Source organism: Cavia porcellus, unplaced genomic scaffold (assembly GCF_034190915.1).
Source record: "Cavia porcellus strain 051 isolate PalLab524CR breed Dunkin Hartley unplaced genomic scaffold, mCavPor4.1 scaffold_24, whole genome shotgun sequence".
In the NCBI taxonomy this organism is placed as follows: domain Eukaryota; kingdom Metazoa; phylum Chordata; class Mammalia; order Rodentia; family Caviidae; genus Cavia; species Cavia porcellus.
The window spans coordinates 21,672,732-21,692,849 of NW_026947507.1; the positions used below are offsets into that span (position 1 = coordinate 21,672,732).

Below are 20,118 nucleotides of genomic sequence, written 5' to 3' on the forward strand. Positions count from 1 at the left end.
GATGATAGGTTTTCAACAATTACCTAAATTTCGTAAAATCCAACATAGTTTATCAGATCATACCAAGAACATTCAAGTAAGTTTCTCTTCCATTCTTTTTTAAAAACAAACTCATTTGGGGTATTGTTTTACATACCAAAAAATTCACTTATTAAAATGTACAGTTCTCTTCTTTTCTCTCTCTCTCTGTCCAAAATTATTATCTTAATAAATATGTTTAAGTATATAGTGTAATGTAATCAAGAAATGTGTCTAAAAGTACTGACCGCCAGAATTGATTCACGTGCTATCTAACAAACACCATAATTCTAAACACTGGTAGTACAAGGATGTTACTAAGCCCCAAAGTAGACATCTTTTCTTATTAATTAACAGTTATATTTTGTTATACTTCTAAAAGAAACTTACGTTCTTTGACTTGGTGAGTTTGCCCATGAACTCTTAAAATTTTTAGAAAGATATCAACAATGGTTAAAGATGATGATGATGATATGCATCTACCAAAGTGGTGCGTCTGTTATCATTGATTTATGACAAATGGACCTTTATCAACTCATGATAAATTGACCTTAACCGGTGAGAATCTCTCTCAAAAAAAGTTAATGCACATCTTTCTAAATTTTACAGATCCTAAATTATTGAAATTTAAGGCCAACCAGAATTAGGACCACTCAAGTGATTAAGTCCAAAATAATTAGATATATTCTCCAAAATAAAAAAAAAACAAAAATAAAAGTTATTTAAAAGAAATGAAAGTAATGAATGGGTTAAGGGTTACTGTATGTTATTTTATTAATGAGAAAATTACTGACCAATGATCACAGTATAACCAAATTCTGTGTTGGAGTTTGATCCAGATCTTTGTTCACATCAAAGCTTTTGTGTTCTTCATAAAGACGTAGCCTACGAGAGCAGCTGCAGATGGGGAGCAGCAGTAGGGGCACTAAGCAGCGACAGAGGTAGAAGAGGTGAAAACTGGTGAGAAAGAAACAGATGGGAGAATGCCTTTGTCGTAAATAGATACCAGCAGCTCTGGGCATATGGTATGGTATTAGGGATAGATGCTTTGGACACCAGTTGACCTGAGTTTGAATCCTAAATCTTTCAGTTGCCAGCTATGAGATCTCAAGCATATTTGCTTACTGTCTGTGTTAAAATAATGATACCTACTTACTAGCATTGTTTTAAGAATTAAAATGATAGTAAATAAAATAATTAAGTGCTTGGTACAGATTATTAAATAGGTTACAGCACAAAACTATTGTTGATGTTAATTATTAAATATTGTTAATAATATTTATATTGTTAAATAGTATGTAAGTACGTATGACATGCATAATATCATGCACAAAAGTAAGGAATATAGCCAGGAATTCTAAGAAGTAAAACTTTGCACATGAAGAAATGTTTTAGTGGTGTCTTTTGGTTTTGGGGTTTTTTTAATGTTAAAAAACATTTCTCTACCTCTGAAAATTTTTTAAAAGTCTGTATCAAAAAATGCCAAAAATAATTCTTAATTAATGTTTTGATGTTTTCCCTAACAGTATTTTCTGGTGCTACTCATTTCCTTAGTAATGTTTTTCAGTGTGGTTACAATGAGCCATGGGTGATTAATTCTTGAATGAGTGCACAAACTCAAAACTCAGTTTTTTCAAATGCACATGCCTCAATTATGCAACCAGGAGATTTCTGGTTGCAGAATATTTATAAGGTTAATGAAAATAATGCTCATATATCCTTTCCCCAGATTCAACAGTTTGTAAAATTTTATGGGATCATCTTACTATTTTTTCTTTATAAGCATGCATGGATGTTCTGCTTTTCTTTTGTGATGGATTATAATTCGTTTCTATCATTTTTATTTTGATGTCCAAGTTGCCCCAAGTTCAGCCAGTAAGAGCTTCTTTCTAATTAGCTCTAACTATGTCTTTTGACTTTACCTTATTCCTCATTTTGATTTGATTTGCTTTTAGCTACCTGGGTATTACTTTAGGAAACATTGCTTTAGGAGTTTTTACTCGCACGTGAGGGGACCACAAGTGAACTGAAAAAGTGGAAGTTTGGAAAAAGATTCACTTTTTCCACATTATTTCTGCACTGCAGACTTTCGGTGGGTACCTAACTACAGGCAAACCATCAAAGGTGTGATGTGTAGAGTATAAGATTTTGTAACTGTATCTGTTAAAATAAAGGTTAAAATAACTTGTTAACTTTAATAGACAAACCACTGAATACATTCAAGAAAATATAAACCAAATAATTGTGCAGATGTTTTGGCAACACTTCAATAATTAAATGTTGAATCTTTGTGGCCATAAAACATTGATTTATAGATGTATGGGACGATAGAGGACTGGCTGTTCTCGCTTTCAGATGATTGGTTTGACAGCCATTGTGCTGGAGTACTTATAAATGTTACAGGATGATAGAGGGATGTCTTTTCTCTTAGGGTCATTAAAATTTCTCAGAGGAATTACTTTCGCATGTTGCTGGGTAAGGTAATTCTCAAAAAAGAAGTCATAAAAGGAGGATATTTTTATTATTATTGTGTAGAGAATAAAAGTGACCTAGAAATGTTAAACGCTTAATATTTATTACTCATTTTACTCTGAATTTTTTTCCCTTTCTTACTGTGTTTCTGAGTCCTGAGCTTCCTCCATTTTTTGTACATGGCTTCATTAGTAATCACTCTTACATTCACTATTCATGTCACAGAAATATGTTGATTTTTTTATGGTAGTAGCTCTTTACTCTGTAAAGGAAACTGTAGCTAAAGTTTTATGCAGTTTTGTAGGTAAATATTTCTCAAAGTATTTATTTTTAATGATTTTTAGAATCGTGTTACATCCCATTTATGTCATCTTATCTACTATGCTACAGAAGTATAAGATTTTAATAACAAAGTTAAATTTAAATATAAGACAAATAATAAATACACCCAAAATGTGAAATTGTTGTGCATGAAATTAAAGCAGTAAAATAGCTTCTGTTCAGTTCATGTGATATATTCTACCTAAGTCTTCAAACATACTCAATTTGGTTACTAATTTAGTAGCCATCAACATAAGGCTTCAAGCTCTTCTGTCCACTGCCGTACTTCATGAGTATGTTTGTGACAGTGCAGAATTGAATATGAATAGTATGCCATTAAACCAGAACACTTTATAACCTCAATCCTAACCCAAGGCACAAAGATCATTAGTTAATGACTGTATTAATCAGGATTAAGTGATAGCCATATTCGATAATTCTAAAAACATAGAAATTCTTAGACGATATTCAGGACCTTGTGTTTTCCATAGTAACTGTGACTCGATATTTAGTAACAGTGGTTTGTAGCAAATTTATGGAACATAACTACTACAAATAACAAGCAACTATATTCTTTTATTTGTATATGAAATAGACTAATAATCCTGTTATAAGGATTATTTTTCTAAGAAAGAAGTATCTATTTCCTCAAATCTATTTTACGTGAACAAATAAATTATCAGCGGTAGTTTCATCACAAAAAAATCCATGCTTCACATACAAAATAATATACAGCTTATAATATACAGCTTTTTTTGACCAAATAATTTCCATAAGTGTCAACACTGTATTATGTTGTTTCAGTGGTAAAAATATTTATTCGAAGATTTTATTAAAACTATAAGACAAATCTGAAAACACTGTACCTTGAAATCAAGTTTTGAGGGCTGGGGATTTAGCTCAGCAGCATAAGCGCCTGCCTGGCAATTGTAAGGTCATGAGTTCAATCCCCCATACCAAAAAAAAAAAAAAAAAAAAAAGAATCAATAGTTTGTTTTGGGGCTGGGGATTTAGCTCAGAGGTGTAAGTGCCTGCCTTGCAAGCCTGCGGGTGTGAGTTTGATCCCTGGTACCGATAAAAAAAAAAAAATGAGTTTTGGTTGATTCACTTATTTTCAAAAATTCGAAATCATTCAAGAACACAGTATGAAACCGCATTATATTCGCATTATATTTTACGTCTCTCAGAGCCATATGTTGGCAGAATAATAGTGATAACACAAGGACCAGTTTCACCACATTGCTGTTGACTATTTTCAGGTGCAGTGAGTTTTGAAAATTTTGTGGAAGATAACAGGCATTGTTACTTTTTTGTGTGTTCTGGAGGAGAAGGGGCCTATCGCTGATATAAGAGAATTACATTTACTAGAAAAATGAATAAATAACTATGGATGAGATGTGAGATAAGACAGGACGTGAACCATTTTGTGACTAAGCCTGACCAACATGAACAAATGCATTTCTTCAGTGAACAGAACATCAGAATTGTTGAAGTATCATTAAAACAGATTTAATGAAAATGGCAACCATTTTCACTAGGTGAAAATAATTCTGTGAAAAAAGTAATATATAAAATGTATTGATTATGAGCCATAAAATGAACTTTGTATGCATTATCTCATTTAATAAAACAACTTTTGAGCAGTAAGCATTATCATCATTGTTATTTTCCCACATTACATATGAGAAGCTTAAATGGTCAAGTAATTTTTAAAGTCCTATAAATAATAGCTAATAGACTCCGTATTCAGGCTGAAACCTGACTTCACAGCCCACAACGCTGTGTTCCTTCTGTGACTTACTTCACGTGTGCACAGTGTATGTCGTGTCTTTTTGAAAGCTTTATCACTTTCTGAGTTACAGTATTCCACATCCCTAATACCCTGAAGAAGACTAGGAGTGCAGATGGAACACTGTAGATACCCTTTTCTCCAAATGACATTTATCTTCCTTAGAGAAGCTTCTCATACTGTGATCTTACCTGGTATCAAGAGCTTCTTTAAAAGGAAAAAGAAGTCCCAAAGGGGCCACTTACAGTATTGTTTTACAGGAATGAGGCAAAATGATATTCAATCTTGCAGTTTTCTTAATGAACCGCAACCTTCCATCTTCCCTGTCAACTTTTATTTTCTTTTTTCTTTCTTTCTTTCTTTTTTTTTTAAGAACCAGCTGCCGGCTTTACCTTTTTATACCTGCTGGATGCTTTCTGAATCACATTATTCAGTGCTCAATTTAACTGATCCTCATTAAAGTCCAGAGCCTAGGGAAATCACCCTGATTTTTTTGTTCCCTAGCAACAGCCCTAAGAGTAACAACAGCTGCTTAACCATATGCCCTGGAAAGATGTTATAGGGGAAATACATAGAAATTCTTATTAAATGCCTTAAATCTTGTGACTTCAGACACCATATTTACCACATCTGATTACTTACATTTAGCGGTAAAAAGCAAAGAGAAGAATAAATTTAGTTATTTCTGATGATATCATCCTGTAGATGAGGTTGGCAATTAATGTGATTGCTAGATATTTTCTTGCTAATTTAATCAAATAGTCCCTATGGAAATAAAATACCTTTTCTATTCATGTTAAAATTAAGTGTATTTACTTTGTAATATGAGATGGCACATTTAAACATAAAGCAAATTTAAAACTTCTGACAAATTTTTGTTGGTATTCTGTATTTTTCTGTTAATAATTTTTACTGACTAAACTTTTACCTGTTTCAGATTTTCATATAATTGGAATGATGTTTTCAGAATTGCTTCTTTCACCAGCAGTTGTCTCTTCCATGACTTAATGGCTCATTTCTTTTTAATGTTAAGTTATATTCTGTTGTGTGGATATTTGCTTAAATTAGCAAGAAAAGTTCCATAGAACCAAGATATGCTTTAGTAGGTGAATACACCTACTAAATTATTAATAAAGCTTTTATAAATATTCATATGTAGGTTTTTGTGTGGACATAACTTTTTCCCTTTGGAGTTTCAGGGATTGAGCCCAGTGCCTTTGCACTGAGCTACACCCTATGCCCTTTAAAATTTTTGTTTCAAATATTATTTTAAGACAATCTTACTATATCACTAAATTACCCTGAGTAGGCTTGTAATTGCAGTCTTCCTACCTCAGCCTCCCAGAGTGCCAGAATCATGAGCACATACCACTATATCTAGGTAGTTCTCAGCTTGTTTAGGTGTATATCAAGTAGTGTGAATGCTGGATCATATGGTAAAAGTATGTTTAATTTTGTGAGAAACTACAACTGTCTTCCACAGTAGCTATATTATTTTGCATTCCTACATTCTCATCAGCATTGGTACTCTCAGTATGTTGGATATACATCATTCTCAGGGGTGTGCAGTAGTATCTCATTGCTTTAATTTCAGTTCTGTTATGTGATGTCTAGTATCCTTTCATATGCTTGCTATTTTCTGTTTTTTTGATGAGGTGTCTATTGAGGTATTTCTTTAAAAAGTAAAAAGAATGCTCAAAATTTATTACATACCCATGGTTGGGTAGTATTTTTAGATTCTACTACTTTAAGGTATATACTAATATACTTTAAATATATATATATGTATGTGTGTGTTATATTCTTTAATATGTTTTAAAATCATTGTAACCGCTTATATACACCCTTTGTAGCTTAAGTTGTTGCATTTGCAAACAGTTCAGCATAAGAATGCAGAATTTTAAAAAAATCCCTGAACTGTTTTCTGTTTGAATCAACAAATAAGCTAATATATATTAGCTAATACTAATAGTAATTATACTATAACTAATGCAGCAGACATTATCTAGATAGTAACCAACAATTTAGTAAATATACATGTGAATCATTCCTTTTTAAATATATAGAAAATATCTTTAGTATTCATGGAAGATCTCATTTTTTTCTAAGAATTTTAAAACTTTCTGATCAATGGTATTGCTTTTTATTTGGTTGTTTTTTATTTGTTTCATCTTACAAATTTTTCTTTTAAAGTTTATATCATGCCATGAAAGTTATTTGACTGCTTTATTCATTTTATGCTAAATTGTATATATTTTCTCACATTTGGAAACACATCCATGTATTAGTAGTCAACTTGGGTTCATGAAACAAGTATTTTATTTGAAAGAAGATAATGAAAATATTGTATTAGTTAAAAACTCTTCCTGCTTCTGTTTATTCCTTCAATAAAAACTACTTATCTGAAAGGCAAGATTAAAATTTTCTAGTTCACTTGTTATCTAAAATATCTGTTTATGGAGAGGTACAATATATGTAACAGATAAATGTCAAGCTGTCTTGGTGACGGTCAGATAAGTGGAGGAGAATGCAGCGCATCTTCTTGTTCCTTTTCCTGAATACTTGAGGACTCCATCCGTATGTCTGGGTGGGAGAAAGTGGAAAATTAATGCAAATTACAATTTTTAGTTCAATGCAACAAGAAAATCAAATAGTTAGCTATTACTAAGCTATTTATCGTGGAGTTCTAGGTGTCTAATTTATAAGGTTTCTGAATTAGACTTCAGGGCCTATGTTACATTTTATTACAGTCTACAACATAAATGTAGACTGGCAAGAATTAAACTAAAAGCCTGTTTCACAGCTGTTATACATCTGGGACTTTGGTTAAAAGGGGCTAGCTTAGCTTAGCCTGAACTGTGATAAAAACCAGGGTCTGGAGACCTTTTAACTAAACTCTTACACTCTGATCAGAGAAGTACTAATACTGGCCCTAAGTCCACAAAATTATAATTTGTAAGACTCGTTAGGATATCAGTAACTTTTAAATCTTACCATGTGAAAAAATGATTATGTCACCTGTGGACTTTAGAAGTAGTTAGCAAGCAGGAATAAAGGCAGTGATCATACCAAATATTTTTGAACATTTTTCTAGCCATATTTTACACTTTAAGGATTTCAACTATTCTTTGTAATGTACTCCTAGTTTTACTCAGTTTTGATGAAGAATTTACATTCTGATAAATGAACACTCTCTGTCAGATTGGTTATACCACTGGGAAAGATGATTTACTTTTTAAATGTGACCCTTGTTACATTCTGGCTCTCTCCCAGGCTTGCAGATGGGTCAAGGGCTGTGGAGAGTGGCCAGAAACCAGCAGCTACAACAGGAAGGCTACAGTGAGCACGGCTACCTCACCAGAGAGCAGAGCAGGAGAATGGCTGCAAGCAGCATTTCCAGCACCAGTCATCGCAAGCAAGTCCAAGGAGGCATCGATCTCTACCATCTCTTGAAGGCAAGGAAGTCTAAAGAACAAGAAGGATTCATTAATTTGGAAAAGTTGCCTCCTGAACTGAGCTTTACCATCTTGTCCTACCTGAACGCTACTGACCTCTGCTTGGCTTCGTGTGTGTGGCAGGACCTCGCCAATGATGAACTTCTCTGGCAAGGGTAAGTTAACATCACTCTAAACACTTAATACTTAGTGTTCTTGTTGTCAAATTATATATTATGAAATAGTTTCTTTTTAATTTGGCCTTATACTCTGAGTTGCTATTGTAAGGCCTGCAAAAATAAAGTTGCAGTTATTATTGTCCAGTTTAATGCTGGGAAAAGAAAGTAAAACAGAAACAAAAAAGAAATCTCTCTTATAGTGAGAAGAGAGATTGCTAATCAGGGTATGTCAGCTTATTTTAATCGGAAATTTCCAGGTTATTTTAAAAATCAAACTTCTGAAGGAAGAATTTCTAACCAAGATTTAGAATCTTTACATCTATGGTAAAATTTGTGTTACATGTCTGTGTTCCCATTGGTATTCCACTGAGGAATAGGCATGCTTAAACATCAACAAATAGTCCTCAAACATTTTCATTTCCATGTGCTTCAAAGGGAGTGTGTGTGTGTGTGTGTGTGTGTGTGGGTGTGTGTGTGTATTTTTTTATCATAGTTGCTTTAACTGGTAAAAACTTTGTCTGCTTTTTATTTTTCTAACCACATTAATGAAGTAGACAAACACTAGAAAGCAAGGATATAAATGTTTGCTTGCTGAACTTAAAGAAAATTATAGAAATTTTAGTGAATATTAAACCAGTTTACACTACAAATTTAAAAACATTGGTGGAATAGAAACATTTTATTGAATGTAAATTACTCCTTAAATAGCATCACATCTTCAGAAAAAACTCATAAGTACATATTTTTTCTTTTGAGTCTTAAAAATGTTACTAACCATAGAAGAATTGTTGTATATTAAATTTTCTAATATTCTTTACAGAAGTTTGTTTAAGTCTCTTTGTTTTACCAGGCAACTTCTTAATGATAAAGAATGCTGGGATGGGGAAGCATAAAAAGAATAAGATGTGTTATGTCTCTGCTTCTCACAGTGAATGCAGTTGTTGATTGTGTACTGTGAACATGTACTAATAAAAATTAAAAATTAGAAAGAATATGATAAAGAACATAATTTAGAAACAAAACCCATTTTAAGTCTGAGTGACTTCTAACTGAGAATATAATTGAAAGAAATAACCTAAATTACCAAGTTTTTAGTAGTGACATGTCTAACATAGACTTCCTAATGGCACAGAATTGTAGTGTAAAATTGTATATAAATAATTTATCAACAATTTATCATCTTGTTATTCTTTCATTGCCTTGTCATAGTGCAAGTACTGTGTTAATAAAAGTAAATTACATTGATTAGTAGCATTTAAATAAGCTATCCATTTTTTCTCATTTGAGTATAAAAAGTTAAAATACTTTAAATCTGGCTTATTCTTTATAATTTCCTTTCCTGCATTTTAGGAAAGCCCATGAGTTAATTTGTGTTCCTATGTTTGAACTTAAAAGAAAAAAAAAGTCCAGGGCCAGGGTTTAGCTTAGCGGCATAAGCGCCTGGCAAGCGGAAATTGTGAGTTCAATCCCCGGTAACAAAAAAAAAAAAAAAGCCATTTCTAAGCTTATCAGCTTATATGAATTCAGTCATTATGTATTTTTCTTTTGGAGTTTCAGTGTAGATTCTTTATCTCTGGAAAAAAAAGGCTTTCCTTAGCTTGTCATATATTTATGCTTGGATTATTGTAATGTTAGATTACTTGTATTTGAAAAAATAAAACCAGTTGAGTTTTATGTTAACTTTGAATGTGCTGAATATTTACTGATGTTGGTAGGGTATTGGTATCACATGGCATAATTATAAAATAAAAGTTTGATAATAAAGAGACTGCTGATTACTGACAATTTTCTAAATAACTTACAGTTTTAGGGCAATGATTTCATTTGCTTAATAAAAATAATGTAATTGTATAAGTTATAAGAGGATAGTCTCAAATTAGATATTTTATCCATTTATCCTCACAATTTCTGATGTTATATAATGGGCAGTACTTTTTTCTGATTTTCCTGTGCTCCATGTGTGAAAATAAAGAAATCTGAGGTAAAAACCAATATTAGAGGGCAAAACTTTTTTTTTTTATGTTAACAAGTAACAGGTGTTTTGAAAAAAATGAAGAAATTCACATAATTTTGTGGCAAAAGTTTATGAAAAATGTAATACATTGTGAAATTGAAGAAAAATGTAGTAGAATATAGTTTCGGTATTTTCTGTGGCTCTGGAAGCAAATGCATGTATATTAAAAGGTTTGTGGTATTGCAATATGATGCAGGTTTCTGTGTCAGTACAGAGGTGGTAACTACTAGCTGGAGCAGCAGAGTTGGAAACCACTATCCTAGTCTTCACAAAATAGTGTATTTTGAGGTACAAACAGTATTGTAGATTTTTATGGAATTCTTAAAAAGTCATTTATTAGTGTGATAGTATTGTAGCAAAGAACCAGTGTTTTTGAAGCAATATCTTAAAAATAGCTACATTTAACAAAACACCTTTTGATATATGTGTTGAAGTTGAGGCATTACAAATTCTATACCTACTTTGCCCAATAATACACTGTATGTTATTAAAAAAAAAAACAAAAAACAAAAAAGGTAGTTTCCCTGCCCAGCATTCTTTCTCCCTCCTTATTTAGTTGCATTACACAATACGGAACTGGTTACTTAATAGATGCCATTAAGTTTCTTGATCAGGATTAAAGAGTCTGGAAGAAGACTCATTGGATTCCAACATTGCCTCTATCAGGAAACTTTTTGTCTGTTTGTCTTGCTTGTTGCACCAGCATCAAAGAATTCTTGAGAGTACTGAGCAAGTTCATTCAATTAAAATTTTAAGTAAGCATCAGTAATTATCAGCTGTATTTACTATTATTTTCATGGTTTAATTTCAGATAACATTCAGGAATATTATCTTTGTATCTCAAATTTGTAGATCATATCAAAATTGTTAAGTTTAATGTATTTTTTAAAAACTTATAAACAACATATATAAAATTAAAATTTTAAGTTTTTGAGTTATAAAATCTAACTCTATATTTAATTGATTATTTTATCTTATGCATGCACTTAATTTAGGAAATTAAATAAAGTGGTTTTTGTCTCATTTTCTCTTATTTTCATAGGTTGTGCAAATCCACTTGGGGTCACTGTTCTATATACAATAAGAATCCACCCCTAGGATTTTCTTTTAGAAAATTGTATATGCAGCTGGATGAAGGTAGCCTTACCTTTAATGCCAACCCAGATGAGGTAAGAAATGAATATATATATTTGCATCGGGTGAACTCTTATTACTATCTTGGTGCATCTTTCTAATATAAGCTTGCAGGTAAAATAGCAAGCTGTGGAACATGACAGGTAATGACAGGTCATTGGGAAGCCCAGGATTTTCATTTACTGCTCATGACAGTCATTTTTCCTTCCCTTAGCATGTCTTAGTTCAGTCTTCCTGTCTACTCACTTCGTGTGGCAGCACACGTGATAGATATGCAGTCCTCTTCAGTTCAGACTGAAGTAGGTGTTAGTGGAAAACATAAAATTTTCTTAATCAGAACACAGAATATCTTTGTAAATTTTGTCTAGCATTTTCCTCCTATTTACTATTTCTATTTAGTACTTTTCACTTTTATCACATATAATCACAGTATTTTTTTAGTTTTCAAAATCGAAATGTTGTCTTTAATTGATGCCTTAACATAATTTTTGTTGATCTAAAATTACATATAGAGTCTGTTATGATTGAGCAATTTTATATTACTTACTTAATTCTTAATATGTAGGAATGATCAAAATGTGAACAAAATTCTTTTACTGAATTTTTTTCCTGGTCTCATTTTAATATATCCTGGAAAAGTTCAAGTTTTCAAAAGTATTGAAATCTAAATGAATGAATACTAAGTACTATTATCCTGAGTACATTGTTGTTACAGAGGACTGTTTAGGGCTGAGATGCAGTGCTTGCCTTGCATGTGTGACCCCCAAGACTACCAAAAAGGAAAAAAATAAAGCTTTATCATCAAGCTAAATATTTTCTAAAATTATTTTAATTTTTCTTATAATTAAGGAAATATTTCCCTCATGTACAAAATTTTAATCTTCATTTAAAACAGAAATGCTTTTAAAAATATGCAGCATGTATATAATACCTGTAATAATATTTTAAAATAGATTTTTCACAATCACATGGTTTCTTTCTTTGTTATATTTGTACATATATTAAAAAATCAAATCAAACCACATTGCAAAGGTTTATTGTCACAAACAAATCTTTTCAGTCTTATCCTCACCAGTTTAGCAAAGTGCCTATGAATGATATAATACTCAAATTCAGACATTTGTTCTCTTCCCCTCACCACTGCTTAAAGAAAAATGAGTGATGTTTTAGAAGTTAAAGTTTAAATTATACTTGTTTTGTTGTGTTTGAGACAGAATCTTGCTTTATAGTTCATGCTGACCTTGAACTTAACTGTTGTAGGCCAAGCTGGCCTCAGACTTACAGTGATCCTCCTGCCTCAGCCTCTCACATTTGGGATTACAGGCATGCACTTCAGTACTTCAAAATGTAGTTGTACATTTGAAACTAATACATTTTTTGGAATCTAATGATCATTTAGAGAGGCAAATGAATGAATAAATTATCATAAATTGTTTTTATTTATGCCCTTTTTGTAGTTCTAATGATGTCTTCTATTATGCAGTGTACTTATTTTTACTTTGTTTTGGGTCAAATCCAAATTATCTTCCTTGTAAACATACCAACATAAGCATGACACTTTTTGATCTTTCACTGTGCTCTACCTGCACTGTACAAGAGATTCTGCTACAGTTACATATTCAGAGGGTGGCTTGACTTCAGAGACTTTTATTATTTATTCTAAATTCTTTATGGAAATTAGATATATTTGTTGCTAATTAAAAGAGTGGATGTGTGTGGGATTTAGCTCAATGGCATAAGTGCCTGCCTGGCAAGTGCGAGGTCGTGAGTTCTATCCCCGGTACAAAAATAAGTAAATAAATAACAAACAGTTGATGTGATGAGTTTTATAATAAGACATCATCCTTATTAGAAGTAATATAGAAGTCGTTGAATGGTGATTAGTATAGACAAGCCAAGAAAGACTATTACAGTATTTTACTGTAGTATACGTAAGAATCAGGAGAGGTGGCTGTTGTAAATCCCAGTCTTATTATGCCCAGTTTATCAAATCATACTGCTCCCATCACAAATTATGCTGATAATGAGTAGAACTGTTTTGTTTAACTTATATGAGTCATAAACATTATATTGTAAGGAAAATGTAACTTTGTAAGTAGTAATTTGTAGATTTACAATGTGAGAAAAATTGAATTTAAGCACTGATATTATGGTAAGTAGTCATTCCTTGGTAAAAGAGTACTAATTTTAAAAAATAGATAAAGCCATTTTTTTATGCAAAGATGAAAATATATAGGCCCCAATATACTGGTATGTGGATAGTTTCAAATACCTAAATAGGAAAAGCTAGATGTAAAATTTTTCTATTTTTTTGCCTTTACATTTATCACACTATAGAATTTTTGTTAGTACCACCTCTAGAGCATTTGAAGGCAAAACAGAGAAAAGAGGTAAAACCCAAATATTTCAAAAAATCGGACAGAATTTTAAAAATTTTTTAAATCTAATGTTTGTTAAGAGAGGGAACAGAAAATATTAATTAAATTACAATTTTTAGGTCATTAGATTTTACTCACCCATCCTACCTTCCATTATTTTTGAGAGTTGGCTGTATTTTCTTTTTCTTTACTTGCTGGCCTAACTTAAAGACATCATGGAACATTCTAGAAGTGCTGAATTCACAGTTCTGAAAGAGTCAAATAGGGTTTCTAAGAAGCATTGGAGTTGAACCGTTCAGGGTCTTGTGATTCCAGATTTTAAATTCTATGCTTTTATGATTACCAGTATTTTAAGAATGTTGCCTAAAAGCAAAATATAATTCTATCTTTACCAAAATGTACTTAGGGTACAAATAGGCAAAAAAGGACACCAAAATACATTTAATATGTTCAGGGAAGTGAGCAGTATTGTAATCACTGTATTGCTTACTTTTGCTACCAATATTATTAATATTGATATGATTACTTGTGTAAGTCACGTCTTCAGAGTTGAAATCATGTAAGTGAAACAGTTATCCTGTGCTCTTATCTGAACTTACCTATGTAAGTCATACAGATAATCTAGAAGTTATTAGAAGACTCTTTGCCAAGGTTTTTGAGTGCTAGAAATCAAAGTACTTTTTTAAGGTGGGCAAATCATTCATTTTGTGCATGCAACTACATGTTAAGTACTACAAACCTTCTTCATCAGTTTTCTCTCAAATCAGAAATCATGATGTCCTATTTTGTGAACAGCCAGAGTTAGTATCTCACTACTTCAGTAGTTTTAGCAAAGCAGATTACTTTGTGGGGCTAGCTTCCTCACTTACCCGTCCACATTCACTACAGCACTATCATCAGACATATTATTTGGGGTGCATTTGATTCAGAACAATAAATTACTTTTGGTAATATGTTAAAATATAATAGTAAACTTATTGCAGTTGCTTAAGATGTCTACAGTTGTTTAATATTATAACAAGTCTACTTTTCCATAATTTCTAGTTTTGTACTTAACATTTTAATATCATTTTAATAACATTTTAATATTAACATTTTAATACCATCATTAGAATATTATAAAAATAAGAATACTTACAGCCACAGGGAACAAGATTCTCCAAAGGACACCGTTCATGTCACGGATATGGGTAACCAAACTCCACAGCAGCTGCTGGCAATGGCTTATGGGGTGGGGGAGAACATCTGCATATCCGTGGTACGATTATCTAGCACGCTGTTGTTATATGCATGACCTTGTGATCTCAGCTGTATGTAATGTGTTGATCTTGTGCATGAGCTTGTGGATTTGTGGCCAGTGACCACATTCTAGTAAAGGAATGTGCTGAGACCTACCTGTGTATATTAAGTTGTATTTGCCCTGCATGTACCAGTTGTGTGTGTCAATTTTATTCTACTATAACCAACTGTAAACTATATTTCTTTTGCTCCTTTTTATAATAAATTTTTTTCTTAAGTTTTTAAATTTAGAGTCTGAAAAACTAATGGTGAACATGGTCTACCTTTAACATGTTGCAGACTTATTTTTATAAATATGCCTTTTAAAAAAATTCTCATTAGTGTCAGGTAAAAAGTCTTTTTTTTTTCTCATTTTTTTTTAAACTATGTGAGCACATTTCTTGTATGTAAAAGAAAGAACTACATGCCTACAAATCTACACATTTTACTAGGTTAACCTTGAACAAAATCTATTAGGAAAATATTTTAACTTAACATATATATATGTATGTTTCAGATGAAAATAAATACGCATTTTAACATGACATATTCTCATTGCCATTGAGGCAGCTAAAATACAAACAGGAAATTTATAAGAGTTCTATATTGTAGAAAGAATCTCAGTTTACTCTCAATTCGTACTGATACTGAACTTTAGTGACTTTTTACTCCAATATATAATAACAACATGGCTATGACCATTTCTTCATAGCACAGTAGTAGTGGTGAAAAATAAATTTTATTCCCAGGGATGGAAAATCCTGACTTCTCGTATCAGAATATACTGACAAGCATTTCTCAAATGCAGTTTTAAGGATACATAATTTTGAATATAATATGCTATGATTAGTTGACTTACAGCATAACTTTTAGTGTTCAGTACGTTGACACACAGTGTGACCATTTAGCAGGGAGCTGTCATAGGCATTATTACCAAAGTTTATTTGCACTAGTAATATCTTGTGTGAGTGTGTATGTATGTAAAACCATTCCAGGAAATGAACTGGGAGACATACTAGTGTAGATTACCTATAATCTGATGTCTAAATAAATATGATAGAATGGTTGAAATTTCCTAATTTTTTATTTGTAGCTATCTGATGAAATCTATCTTACAAAAGTCGGTGGATCTATAATTATTTGTTTTGCTTTCCACAGTCTGATAGGACCTATTATTTAAAAAAAAGAAAAACTCTTGAGAGTTGTATCTTAACTGATAGTTTTTCATGTTCTTCAGTTTGATTGTTGTCTAATTTATAAGGAAAGTGTGAATTTGGAAAATAAGGATAATAAAATAAAGCCAAAAGCAATATCGAATTTAGCGTTAGACCTTGGTAGAAATGTCTAAGGCAAATAATTTGCAGCATAAACAATTCATCATTAAACCCTTGATATTTCATTCTCTGTTAAATAAGTAGTATAGGAATATTCCCAGGGAAGGTCAGCATGCCTTTCATTTTAGAAAAAGTATTGCCTTTTGAGATGGATAGGTAGAGAACTTTGACTTTCTATTGAAAGTAAATCAGTCTACCACACACACACACAAAAAGCACATTACTATATGTATAATAGAGCAGGAGCTAGATAGCAAAAACAAAGGGAAAAAGAAACTCAAAGTTCTAATTGTTGAGTGTGATATTAACCAAAACCCATCTAGGAATAATTGAGTTCTAAGTATTCACTTCCACATGCTTGGGAGGAAATATTTGACAGCCATAAGTTAAAACAGAATATGTTTATTTTGACTTAACGTTTCAGGCCATGATCTGCTGCCTCCATGGCAAAAACTGGACAGCAGAGGGGCATGGTGGAGAAGGTGCTGAGCGGTAGCAGCCAGGAAGTAAAGAGTGAAGGGAGGAGCCGGGAAGGGAGCCGCACTCTCCCAGGCCACGCCCCCAGCCACCGGCCTCTTCCCTGCCAGCCCCACCCAGGAGCACACTCCGCTGTGGTGTGAGTGCAGCCAGGAACCAGCTACCTGTCAGCAGTTCTACTCCCAGGACACTAGGAGAGCATTCTAGATCTAAGCCACACCTTCTCTATGCTATTGCAGTCAGATCTATTTTATGATCTTTTGCTTGGTATTTTAGGTCTTCCTGCAACGGGGTAAACAAAAGGAAAATAGTTGTCCCATGGGAAGGTAGTTGTTAAATCTCATTTTTAGAGGAAAATGGTTTCTACTGCATAGTGAAGGGGAAGAGGATCTAGATATAACTCAAAAGTTATTTTAAATGTCTTTCGAATAAGACTATTCTATAGTAAAAGTACTTTTTATAAATTCACATTGGGCCTGTGTGGCCTAATTGCGTATGCTGACATCCCAGGAGAGAAAGTACCTCTGTTAGCTGCATGGCAGGCCTCACTCCCAGCTTCATGTGTAGCATACAGATTATTACAAGCTGGCCTTTGGCTTCTATAACATTGATATAATCTAGTTCACTCATGAGACTGGAGATGTGTGCAAAGAAAGAATTTTTACATTTTAAAAAGTAAGAGTAGTACCCTCTATGTGTGCACACAGGTGTGTGAACACACACCCAGGTGCCACATGTAACTGGGCATTGTATGAGAATTCAGTAACAAGATCTCTTACAGTCACCTTGCCACCATTTAACAACACTAGCAGATTGGGAAGAAAAATTGGGACTCAAGGTGCCATCAATAAGCCTAATTACTCTGAAGCCCTATTAGTTTAGAAATTCTTGCTATACAAGGTAATTTTATTTTTTAAATAAATTTATCCCTTTGCTTTATTTTGAGTTAGGGTTCTTATGGTTTGTAACCCATACGATAGTGATGTGTTGTTATCATTCATACTTACATTAATTTGATACGTAATTCAAATTATTTTAAAACATTGTTAATTACAAGTCAATTAATTTATCCCCAGATTTACTGATGAGAATTCAATCAGAACAAAAAGAGCTGGTTGGCTATTAGAGCAGTCTGTCACAAATTACAGTTTAATTAGCATCTCTATAAAAATTTTTTACTCAAAAGAGCTAAAATACTCGTGTACAGTGTTAAAACCCCTTTGCCTTGATTAGCAATAGAACCAAAGTACAAACTTATGCCTCTGAGATAGTGGATGCCATCTTCTGTCTATGGAGTTAATGCTTTCACTCAGCTGGTCACAACTAGTCAAGTAATACTAATTTGGAGGCCACTGATTTTGGTGAAAGTAATGTGATACAGATGAATAGCTAGGTCTATCTATCTGTCCTATCACATCTAATCCTTTCAGTCTGAGCCACAAGATGGTTTTATAGTTAAGAAGCCACCTTTATCATGAGTCTTAGGTCGATTTTATTTTGCACCTTATCCTAATACTGTAGCATGACCCCCTGCCCCACCCTGCTCTGACCTTCAAGAGTCACTGTAACCTGTGGTTTAGAACCAGTCCACAGAAAGATGTTTGAGTATTCTAAGTAAAGTATTTTGAATGTTTTAAAGAGAGACAACGTTCTGGTAGTTTATCCATTGATCTTTAATATTCTGTGAGAGATGCTAATTTGCTATCTCGTTGAAGGTGACTTGTTCCGAGTAGCAATTAGCCAAAATTAGTATCTTGACAAACAATGTATTAAGTACTAAAATGAGCATAATTTTTTCTTTGATTTAAACTTTTGTTAGTAGTTTAAGTAAATTCAACTAGAGACTTTATAATGTTGTGATATTTTAAGTCCATTTCACAAAAAAGTCTGTTTTCCTTATATCCTCCCTGATCATTTTGCTACCTCCAAAATGTTTTTCCTTATCTGATATAACTGCAGTTTTGGTGAAACAATATGATTTCCTAGATATAATAATTGAAAGCGCTTGTCTCTCCTATTGACTTTAGCAACTACTACTACCAATGTCACATTGGGTGTCACTGCAAAATATGAGTGCTTTTATCAGAAATCTAAAGGGCAACACTTCCACATTTCTTGGACACTATCATTTATAAGGCACCCATCAATATAATTGCAGCTTTGGACATACAAGAATATGAAGGAACATACTGTTACTACATGCCTTTAACAAACTAATTGTAGTGTACATTTCTCAAAGTCTTCATTGTAAACCATTTTTGACCATTAGCAGTTAAATATGGCATCAGAGTAATATACTACTTTTGAATATTTGGACCGTGACTGACCTTGGAAAATTTATAATTTGAGATATTCAAGTGTATTACAGTTTTATCCATGCTTCATATTGGGTCCTATTCATAAATTTGAGGAGGAGATTGTTTTGGTATTATTTTTCCCCCCTAGTAAAATTGCATAACCCTTAAAAGTTTGTATCTTCTCTTGAAAGTCAGCCAGAAGCTTTGTATAACTTATATAACTTCATATAACTTATATAACTTTGTATAAGCTTATATAACTTCAAATATTCTTTAAAAATATTAAGTATCTCCACCTCTTTGATTAAACTGTGTTTCAGTTTGTTCGTCTATAAAATGAAGCAATAATAATACCTTTAACATGTTGTTGCCGTGAAGATAAGTGCTGTGTTAATATCTTTAATACTTCTAACTCCACACCAGTGTGTACCTAGGTATTTATACTACAGGCACAACAACAGTAACCTAAAATTTGAGAAATCAGATGCTGCTCTAGGCCTTGAAGTTTCTCTGGAACTTGAAGATTGTAGTAACTACTTGACACTAGATAATGGTTTTTCATGTGGAGTATACCAGTTACATAGTTATCTCTAAGCTTTGGTAATACTTGCCTTTAATTGTATTTCGTGACATATGGTAAACAATCTTCACTATCCAATAAACATTGTGTTTCAATTATGCTTCCTATTATAATCTTTTTTGAATACATCTTTAACAGTAATTAGAGGTCCAAAATTATATTCAAATTAAACCATGTGTCTTATCTGAAATGGTGGTAACATGAGCAAATATTTTCATTACATGAATAAATATACATGGATGCAGGCAGTGAAGCTACCATTTAAACCCAAATTTGCTTCTTTTTCTACTCTTAAAGCTTTTCAAAAATTGTTACTTATATCAAAATTGTTTTGGGGATATTAAAATGTTTATAAATGTATGTTAGAATCAAGATATTATGTTAAAATTATATTTTTATTTGTCAGTTAAATC

At 32.4% G+C, this 20,118-nt stretch overlaps 1 protein-coding gene across 2 annotated transcripts in view; it reads left to right on the forward strand.

Moving 5' to 3' along the window:
• The window catches only part of Fbxo8 (F-box protein 8), a 40,587-nt gene that overhangs the window by 8,836 nt on the left and 11,633 nt on the right, over positions 1-20,118 (forward strand). The window contains exons 1-3 of one of the 2 annotated variants that reach the window (XM_063234746.1): positions 8,025-8,210; positions 11,270-11,396; positions 14,880-14,997. In XM_063234746.1, the coding sequence (XP_063090816.1) occupies positions 11,359-11,396; positions 14,880-14,997 (156 nt within the window). In that variant the 5' untranslated portion in view covers positions 8,025-8,210; positions 11,270-11,358. Of the gene's footprint in view, positions 1-7,873; positions 8,211-11,269; positions 11,397-14,879; positions 14,998-20,118 lie in introns of those variants that run through there. The other variant, XM_003469126.5, reaches the window with a different exon arrangement.